The sequence below is a fragment of the Dermacentor variabilis genome, chromosome 3 (assembly GCF_050947875.1).
Source record: "Dermacentor variabilis isolate Ectoservices chromosome 3, ASM5094787v1, whole genome shotgun sequence".
In the NCBI taxonomy this organism is placed as follows: domain Eukaryota; kingdom Metazoa; phylum Arthropoda; class Arachnida; order Ixodida; family Ixodidae; genus Dermacentor; species Dermacentor variabilis.
The window spans coordinates 118,011,133-118,021,379 of record NC_134570.1 but is presented as its reverse complement, the minus strand read 5'-3'; the positions used below and the strand labels follow the sequence as shown (position 1 = coordinate 118,021,379).

The window sequence follows — 10,247 nt, the reverse complement described above, 5'->3', positions numbered from 1 at the left end:
ACAGGCGCATAGGCGCCTGTTGTGTACGCCCAGCTACCACCCGAGCTATGCGCCCAGATACCACCCGAGCGCCTATGCGCCTGTGTACACAGGCGCATAGGCGCCGAGGCGCATAGAATCACGCAGCTGGAGAGGCTGTCGATCACCAGAACGGGAAGAGGAATCCTAGACCTGCTCAGGATTTCATATCACGAGGCGCGGGGACTGAAGGAAACACTGCTACCGGAAGTCAGGGACGCGATGCAGAGGGAAAACATGCCGAAAAACATGCACCCGGTGCATGTGGTCCAAAGGCGTAAACACAGGGTGGTAGCAATCCTTGAGCAGCACGGAAAACGAGAAGGCGTACTCTTCGTCGATACAGCCAGGTACTCGCGGCCATCGGTGACCGTGATGGTGACGAGGGACGATGACCATCACCGCCGCTGCAACGGAATGTGCGAGACGAACCGGAGTTACCAACACCACCATCACTTCTACTACAATTCTACGACAAAAACGACAGCAGCAACAGCAGGATGATCGACACGGCGAGCCGACGGCGGCGGCGGCACCCCCCTTCTCCATGGCACTCGTAGATAAGAAGGGCAGGATCCGAGTCACGGCATCAGCGAGTCACGGATCCGCGCAGCTTAAAACACACAAATGAGCATTTTCTTCGAATGAGCTGCCTCAAAAAATCCTTGCAACTGCCGTACAGCGTAAGGCCAAGAGAAATATGGGATTTGCCATTTTCCCGAACCAATAATGGTTTTAACAGGTTACACTATCGTGTACCATTCCTGCTAAATAGCCTTGAAAAGAGGCATATAGACCCGTAGACCATCACTAGAAAACAATGGAAAGAATTTTTAATGGCAAACCACGGTCTTCAACTTTAAAAAAAGCGAAAAAAAGAGAAAAGGGGAAAGGAACAAATGCAATGTAAACGTTTTCTCTTATTTTGCAGGTCACTTGTTTTCGTATTACCTTTGTACGATTCTTTTATTGTCTCTACGACCTGAGTGAAAATGGTCTAAATTTGACCAGAAATGCGTTTTTTTCCTTTTCCTGTATATGTTTTCAGACATGTTGGCCTGTACGTGGGATGCTGTTGTACGCGAATACATTTGTCTTGCGTTTTTCTTTGAGATGCAACACATATATGTAAACAATATGTATTTACAATGAGTGTAAAGCTTTCGCGCTGCCAGTAATACAGGGGCAAGGGCCTCGTCAAGCTGCTTGTACCAGCTTTTATGCTCTTGTCCCAGCATTCTTTTTGTCATACGCGGAAGAATGCTGAATAAAGATTTTTGATTTTTAGTGATTTGATCTTTCTGATGCGGCCTCAGTGTCTGTTTGAAGTTGCCCGATTCACCGATGTATGCGTAGTCGCAATCTGCGCAGGGTATCTTAAAAACTACGCCGGGAAACGATTCTCTCGGAAGCCTGTCCTTACCACCAACGAGTCCTTGCCTCAGCTTACACACGCGCACGTGCGCCACCTCAACGCATAGCTGCCATAACTGTCCTAGGCCAAAAGTTTTTCTGCGCTATGTGGACGACTGTTTTTGTGTGATTCGGCGCAGTGCTTTGGCCTCGTTCACTGCGTACCTAAACTGCCAGAAAAAGGCCATCTAATTTACAGTTGAGACAGGTCGACAGCAGGCTCCCTTCTTTAGACGTACTTGTCACCAGACGCGATAGACGGCTCTCGTTCAGCGTATACAGTAAGGGCACTCACACTGGCCGCTACCTGAACTTTCAATCCGTTCATCCTGATGCTCACAAAAGGTCGGTTGCTGCCTCCCTGCTCAACCGTGCAAACCGCATTTGCACCACAGCAGAAAGTCGTTCCACAGACTTGGACCACGTGCGAGGAGATTTCTCGGCAAGTGGCTATCCCACGTCTTTTTTGAGTGCTGTGAAACGCCGCCTGCCCAATTCAGTGCGTTCGGTTAATCCCCGTCCAAGAAAGCGTGCTGCCATACCATATGTTCCAGGGATAAGCGAAACCTTGTCTCGGATTCTGCACATTTATGACGTTGAGGTGGTGCACGTGCCCGTGTGTAAGCTGAGGCAAGCACTCGTTGGTGGTAAGGGCAGGCTTCCGAGAGAATCGTTTCCCGGCGTAGTTTTTAAGATACCCTGCGCAGATTGCGACTACGCATACATCGGTGAATCGGGCAACTTCAAACAGAGACTGAGGCAGCATCAGAAAAATGTCGAAAGGAAACGTACAGTTTCGAATGCCTTTGCCGAGCACACGGATGCAACGGCCACAACATTGACTGGGATCGCTTGAGAGTTATCGGTCCAGGCAGAAACCTAAAATCGCGGCTGTATCTGGAGTCAACGGAGATACAAAAAACATCTGGCACGCTCAATCGAAATGAGGGAACCCTCCCCCCGTCATGCACGCGCAGCTTACGTCCCTTTCTGAAGTATACATAAGCTTCCGTGAACATTCCTTCATCCCATTGTGAACAAGGCTTCCGTAGGGAAGCCCGAACGTCTTTTATATTTAATCATTTTTAGTACCTCTTTGGCCGGTGTACGTCGTTTTATTGCGTCACATTTTCTCCTGAAGCAGATTTGAAGGATGCAAGTACTTCTAGGGAAATGAGAGAGGTAGGTCAGTGGTTCCAGTCGATGCTGATTTTTGGAACAAATGATTCGTATCAACGTTTCTTACGGCAATTCGGCACCCCAACTTTGAGTTCATGGTAAACACGAGGTCATACGTAATGTGGGGTGGTGAACAGTATTTGTTTTAGGTTCTTTTCATTGAAATAATTTTGTGAAATACGCATTGTCTGGCTTGACGGTGTCGGGTAGACAGGTGTGGAAGATCTAACGTTTTTTCATCGAAAACACTGAAATGGCGTGAATGACGCGTGCAGAACGATCTTGACGTAAATCTGGGGTCGTGATTAGTGAATTAGTTAGGGGATCCCAAATAGACGAGTGATATTGTACCTCGTACCGGACTAGAGTCTTGCGTAGTAGCAATTTTATGGATGCTGTGGTTTTGGAAAAGTTCCGGCGAATGAACCCAAGCATGTGATTAGCATTGTTAGTAATGTATTCGATGTGCAAGTTCCACGAAAGATCATTAGTGATGTTATATGCCCACTTACTTGTACGAACTCATCGTAGTTAGAACGGAACTATTATACTATAAGAATGAGGCTTAGAATTGATAGCAGACTATATTATTCTCATTGATCGTTGAAATCGTCACGTGCGATCCCGATGTTTATCACAGAGTTAATCCCGCCAGTTCATTAAATGATGGCTTGGTAGACTGCCGGATCGTCGGTACGCAGTTACTGCTGGCGCTCGGCTGCACGAGCATGTTCTTGTGCCCCGGGCTGCAGCATCGGCACAGCGTAGACGAGCTCGTTCCCGGTTCTGAATACGGCGTTGCTTATCAAAAGCTGCCTGCTCCTTAGGAGCACGTATGACGCATGGTCTACCCATTTCGTAGCCGCAAAGAAGCTACTGCGCCCGCGCTCGGCTGCGACGGAGCGGAACGATGTCACTACTGGCGCCGTCCATCGCGCACATCTCTCACTTTTATTTCGCGCATGCGCATGGATTTATGCCGGTGCAGTTTTCGGCGTACAGGTGACAGACAGACGAACGGATGGACTAATCGGCTAGCCATAACAGCTTCTCTGTAAAAAATGCAACCTACATCTACTGAATGGTCTAAAGCTGCTAAGAAATTATTAGTAAATGCTATGAAACGAATAGTGTTTCCGAAAACCATGCTGCAAAGAAGAAGAATACTGGTTAGTCTCAAGAACAACAACTAGATGGTAATAAATTATGTGCTCTGTAAGTTTACAAAGTATGGATGTTACAATCTGGATCTGATCTTTAGGGGCGAAAAGGAGTCACCCGACTTGTGCGCACCGGAATCACCTTGCCCGAACCGGGTGTGGAAGATCTAAAGTTTTTTCATCGGTGAAACACTGGACTCGCGCGAATGATGCATGCAGAACGATCTTGACGTGATCCTGAGGACGTGATTAGTGGATTAGTTAGGGGATCCCAAATAGACGAGTGATATTGTACCTCGTACCGGACTAGAGTCTTGCGTAGTAGCAATTTTATGGATACTGTGGTTTTGATCTGCCTGGCATGCTTGGCACAAACGATGACATCACGGGATGGATTTAGGCCGGTGGAGCTTTAGTCGTACATGTGACCGACAGACGAACGGATGGACTAATCGGCTAGCCATAACAGCTTCGCTGTAAAAACCGTGTCATCACGTAAGTCGCTCGGTTGCATGTTCACCGGTCGTGACTGGGTCGAAATACAGAACGGTATAACCTATGTATGTTTCATCACACCGTCGTGACTGGGATTTCGCGCAAGCTTACGTGACGTTAGCCTACAATTCGTTACGCCACAGCACCTACAGATATTCACCGCTTTTTGGACGGGAACCCATGTTATCATTTGACATCCTACTACCCGTAGCTACAGCACCGCTGAACGAGTACTTACGTGATGACATCGCTTGTGCCAACCATTCCAGGCAGATCAACCACTCTCGGCTGTTGGTCTCACAAGCCAACCATAGGCGCCTGTATGAAAGGTGGCATCATGATATCTGCTTCCCACCCGGTTCTTTGGTTGACCTGTGGTGCCTGTTCCATTGTGTAGGTCTGTCCGCGGCGCTGCGATCCCGGTGCATTGATCCTAACTGTGCGTTTGTGAGTTCACGAACGTCAACTACGAGATTTTTCAGTCTCTCCAAATGCGCCATCTGCGATCACGTCCAGTGACGCAGTTCATGTCAGCAGGCTCAAAGCCTGCCACCGTTTCTCTAACCAACTCGCGTAGCTAGACCGAGACAGCGCTTTCACGACCGGGAGTAATGCTACGCGACTGCTAAAGGCGAAAGGAACGCGCGATCACTGGCAATGACGACGAGGTGGACGGTGCGACTCTGCATTCGAGCTATCCAAAATTGTGTTGAGAGCCTTGCCCCCCAGTGTAATTATAGAATGTAGATAATCAGACCTCGTGTTTATTTTTGCATAATAATATTACGGAACACAAGGAAGCCTCAAGTAACGTATTCCTTTTCTTCTTGCCTCGTTTTCTCCCTTTCTAATAAAATGTGGGCTCGCCAGCACATGGAATTCTGTTAGATACACCTGTGATATGGTGGCGCATAACGTAAAGCTATTCCAAACTTTTCTATTCCAATTATGCAATAAGCCCTCCACGATTGGTCAAAAAATTTTGAAGCCACCACCCACGCGCCTGTCTGTCACGCGATGTCACAAAAACCGCGACAGCGGCCCATCTAATATGATATGTGTACACTGATTACGCATGATTAGACCGGACAGAAGAAAAATAATAATGCCTGATTCGACGCCTTTCTCCTCATTAGCGAAAAAGGCCTGTTTGTCCAATTTCTATTGGTCGAACTTTTTCGGGCTTCACGTACTTTGCCAGTCTGTCACGCGACGTCAAAAAACCGCGAAAATCCACCGCATCAGAATAAAGTGTACGCGTTAAAATCGCATTTATATGCCTAATAAAATCGAATTTTTTTTCTGAATAGCAGGGCACTGCTCCGTTCCGAAAGGAATAGAAGATGGCTGCCCGCCGATTGGTCTGGCATTGGCAACTTGGACCTGCCGGGGAGTATGGCTTTCTTTGCGCATAATAAAGGATTTTGCGTGGCCATATAACATTACCGTGACGTTTTAGCACGTTTACGACATCGCCCCGTCAATTCTACCTTCCTGAGTATCCGGTTTGGCGACATTTTTAACCTTCCGTAGCACGCAGCCGCCGTTTTTAACCAGCCACCACAATCTAATTAGGTAAGCGAAAGCGGACCAATCGCAGACGCCGGCCCAACCCTCCACATCAGATTATCTACTTACACTGTGCTGGCTCAGCCCCGTCGACACTCTCTCCACTTGAGCCTGCTCTTCGCCTCTTCTCACCCAGTTAGATAAAAAAATACTGTACCATGTAGGTAATGCTATTTGCTTTCAAATTAAAAGAAAGCGACTTCCTCTAAACGAGAAGGGTATTTGATTGGGCTTTTGAAATAACGCTGCTGGTGACCGCCCGTTGCTTGCGTCGGTGGTTACGTAAACTTGTCGTCAGGAGATTGGAATAAGAACAGATTGTAATAGTTTTAGGGTATAGGGCCCATGTTTGTTGCAACCAGCTGTGCTGAGTTTAAGCCTTATCGCTTCTGTCGCGAGCGTGCATCGACGTTATCAAAAACAAACTTACACGGCGGAAGTCGCCGAGAAAACGGGAGACTCTGCGTTGCAACAGCAAATAATGCGGTTCCCCCCGAAAGCAGGTATCTAAGAAGCCGCGCTCGCGCTACCTGTCGTCGTCATGTATACACTCAACGCCGTGTGCTGCCTGGCGCAATGCTTCTACCTCCTCTTCTAGCCACCATGCTTCCGGGGCTCTGTGTACGCTGCACAACACCACATGCCTCGACAACCAGCTATCGCAGTAATCGCTTTACCTACCGAGCGAAGCTGTAGTAATTAAAGAACGGCGCTCTTTTATGAACGTGTATGTGTGAATGTGTAACGGAGCTACGCAATGGTTCTTTGAACACTCGTTTCACTTTCGCGTGAGGACCGATTCATAAGAGAGACTAATCATTTTTTTTATTCAAGATGTTTGCCTCAAGGTATACGTAGAAAAATATGAACGAAAGGATGTCAGAAAAACTCATCCCACCCTGTGTTATGTAGGTACTGCAGCAATGAACAAGCGCCTTTGTTGTTCATTACCTAACAGATCAACTCGGCTAGAACATTCTGCTTAAGGTTAGCCTCCCTGAGCATATTGTGCGTAATAACATGAGTACCAGGTAAAGCTTCCTTGGTACTAGAGCATGTCCACAAACAGGGATGAATGACCGCCGTAGACACGGGCGCCGGGCATTTAGGACGAGTTGTAGGTAGGTGCATGGTTATGGTGGGCGCAAATGCTTAGCTATGGGGAAATAATGGGCAGTTTCACTCAAACACCGAAGCATTTACAGCAATAGCAAGGTTTAGCGTTCCGCGTGGACTCCCCCGAGGGTATTCTAATAATATGCGGGTGCGACATGTTGGCGCGACGCAGAATTCAACGCATATCGTATTGAGCCTCTTGGCACTGTGACGGGGTCAAGAGCGCTGCTAGAAGCGTTGCAGGCGCCGAACCTCGATGGTGCACGATATAAGAATGACGGTAGACCGTTGGCGTCGGTCAGCGCCCCGCTGAAGATTGCATAACATTAGTGTGACGGCGCCTGCTCAGACCTGATTATACACGCAGCACCTCAGCTGGAGCGCTACTTTGTCATACAGTGTGCTTGCGCACGACACTCATGACAGAACGGCGGCAGGCAGAGCGCTACTCTTGCCCCGCGATTCTAGCATTGATCAGCTAGCATTAATGGTTCAGAAATGAGTTCGGTTCGTTGTTCTTGCAGGCAAACGTACCGAGAGTCTCTGACGACCCTCTTATCCTACGCGTGCGCGCGCCGTGCATCTGCCGTTAGTGGGACAGCATGAGATCGGCGGCGACAGCGTGAATGCGCCTGGAGCGTCCGTACCAATGCAATGGATAACCTCCTACAATTTGGATATCACATTTTGTCGCCATGCTTTAGATAGGGTAAAAATTACTGTATTAAAACATAACTAAAGAAAACGAAAGCATCAAGAGTACTTACCTCCCTTGGCTGACACGCTTTGAGAGGTGGTTTTATATCCTTCTCCGGACAAGATGCTCGAGCACTGTAGAACATACAAAGAGACAAGAAGTGATGTGGTTATGTGTCGCCTCGGCATAAAGCACTTAAAAATGCTGTGTAGCGACTCTGTGTACATTAAAACAAAAAAAATTATGGGTTTTTACATGCCCAAACCAGGATCTGATTATGAGGCCCGCCATAGTGGGGGACTTATGAAATATGGACAACCTGGGGTAATTTAACGTGCACCTGAATGTAAGTACACGGGGTTTTTTTGCATTTTGTCCCCATTGAAATGCGACCGCCGTAGCCGGGATTTGATCCTGCGACCTCGTCCTTAGCAGCCCAAGATATTAAAAAGACGTACAACTTCTGTATAGAGGTAATTATGCTGTCTAGAACTTCATTCTTGACTTCGTGTAGAGTTGCACAATCCGCGAGAAGAACTGCATACCCTTGCGCGCACATGCATGCGTATATATTGTCACGTGGTATTGTCGCTCAAGAAACACCTAAGAAAAGCTGTCAATAGCTTGACTATCTTTTTATTGGGAGGATCTGTGCCCACAAAAGTTAGTTACACTCAAAGCACAACGATAGCCGCGAACAAAGTCGGCGATTGTCGAAAATCTGAACTACTGGTCACGTGCGGAGCCTTTTATCAAAGTTTGCAAAGTAATCGCGGGTGCCGCGATTACTTTAATATCATTATTTAAAGGGACACTAGAAAAGAAAAAGAAAGCTTCAGGCGCATTATAAACACACTTCATAAAAAGCTATACGATAACATTGCACGGCTATGTGTCTAAGTATGCGGTAGCATGCTTATATTGTGATATGTCGACTCTAGATTGCTGCGCGTTCGTGCGTCATAGGTAACCTTGCACACTCAATTCTTAGAGTGACGTTTCTACGTTTACCTCGATCTCTTACGAGCTTGCAATTATGTCCACAGTGCGATGGACGAGCGACGTTTGAGAGAGAGAGAGAGAAAATTTTATTTACAGAAAGGCAGAGGTCGGCCTGAGCTATAATTTGCTCTGGCCTGCTATTCTACACTGGGGAAGAGGGACGGGAAGGGAAAGGGCTGATGAATGATGCTGGTATATGGAAGAGATGCATATATACAAATTCACATAGTTGAGACATCTCTAAAGCCGTGCGTCCAGCCCAGTGGCTTGGAGAAAAGCTATAGCGGATCTTGTTACTAGAGCTGCGCTGTTTGCATTAGGCCAAGGACCTAAAAGAAACTCGTCTGATAGCGGTCTCTCACGGATCTTTTCAATGGAGGAGATTAATTGCTGTCGTTTGAGCACCTGTAGAAACTGATGGAAACGCTATTCATGACCTCCGGAACAAAGGCTTCGATGTGGAACTTTGGTTCTCAAATGAATTTTATACAATAGCGTGTGGTCCTTTTCTATTATAAACTTGATGCTTTCAAGTTTGAGCACTGTGGTCGTAATTTGTTGACCTAGGTAAGGAATGCGCATTGAAGTCAATATCCGCCATAGGAAAGCGAGAGTGTGGCCCTTGCAGTCAGGCTTCACCTGTGCAAATATACAGCTTCGTATGCTATGCTATATCGTAGCCGTGCAAAGGCAGAGCCTTCAGAACACTTACCATGGCAGCAAAAGAATATCTCCCAAAGCTGCAAGCACAAGGGCACTAAAGAAGAGTTGCATCTCCGGTCCTCAGAGCCTTCGAACTTTTGTATATCGAAACTGTTGCGTCCTGCGCCAAGAAACGCAAATTTATATATATATATATATATATATATATATATATATATATATATATATATATATATATATATATATATATATAATGAATGCAATGACGAATACAAATGTCGGTCGAATAATTAATTGCAGCGCGGCTAATTAATTTAAGCCACAAACGTTAAAATATCGCTACACATTCCACTCAAGATGGCAGATGTCTTGTGCCCCATAAATGAACGACAACGCCTCTCCCGTAACTTGGTAGACTAAAATACCTCTACAAGGTGCGTCAGTTTAACTGGGGTGGGCGTAATACCGGGCTGATCGGAGGCTGTTTCACTACGATGCTTAGTAACTTTTTATGGTCCTGTTAATGTACATAAGCCGTTTCGTGATGCTTCTTTGCAAGGGTTGTCCAGGGCTACTCTTAGCCACCGTTCTCACTTGCTTTGCAAAGCGGTTTCATTGTTCATAATTTATTTCGGTGAGTGAGCTCTTGGTGCTGAAAGTGCCTCTCTTTTCTGTGGCATTTTTATATTACGTGCACACTCACACCACATTTCTATGCCCTGGCTAAGGCAACAAGTAAGAAACGTTCTTTGTTGTTTCGCGCTCCTTTCTGTACGATAAAGTGTGTGTTATCTTAGCTCTTGGTCTCCCAGCTCAGTTACCTGAAGCAATGCGGTCTCTACGGCCCCAAAACTGATATCTCTTCAACTCATGCACTTTGCTCATACATATCCAGGAAACGTGGGAATAAAGGCATGTGTGGCATGCATCTTGCC

At 46.8% G+C, this 10,247-nt stretch overlaps 1 protein-coding gene across 1 annotated transcript in view; it reads right to left on the bottom strand.

Moving 5' to 3' along the window:
• Nucleotides 1-10,247, bottom strand: part of LOC142574705 (uncharacterized) — an 88,432-nt gene that overhangs the window by 12,425 nt on the left and 65,760 nt on the right. Inside the window, exons 6-7 of the mRNA XM_075683734.1 lie at nucleotides 9,362-9,472; nucleotides 7,718-7,781 (exon numbers count right to left, since the gene is read on the bottom strand). Coding sequence (XP_075539849.1) covers nucleotides 7,750-7,781; nucleotides 9,362-9,472 — 143 coding nt within the window. The 3' untranslated portion in view covers nucleotides 7,718-7,749. The remainder of the gene's footprint in view (nucleotides 1-7,717; nucleotides 7,782-9,361; nucleotides 9,473-10,247) is intronic.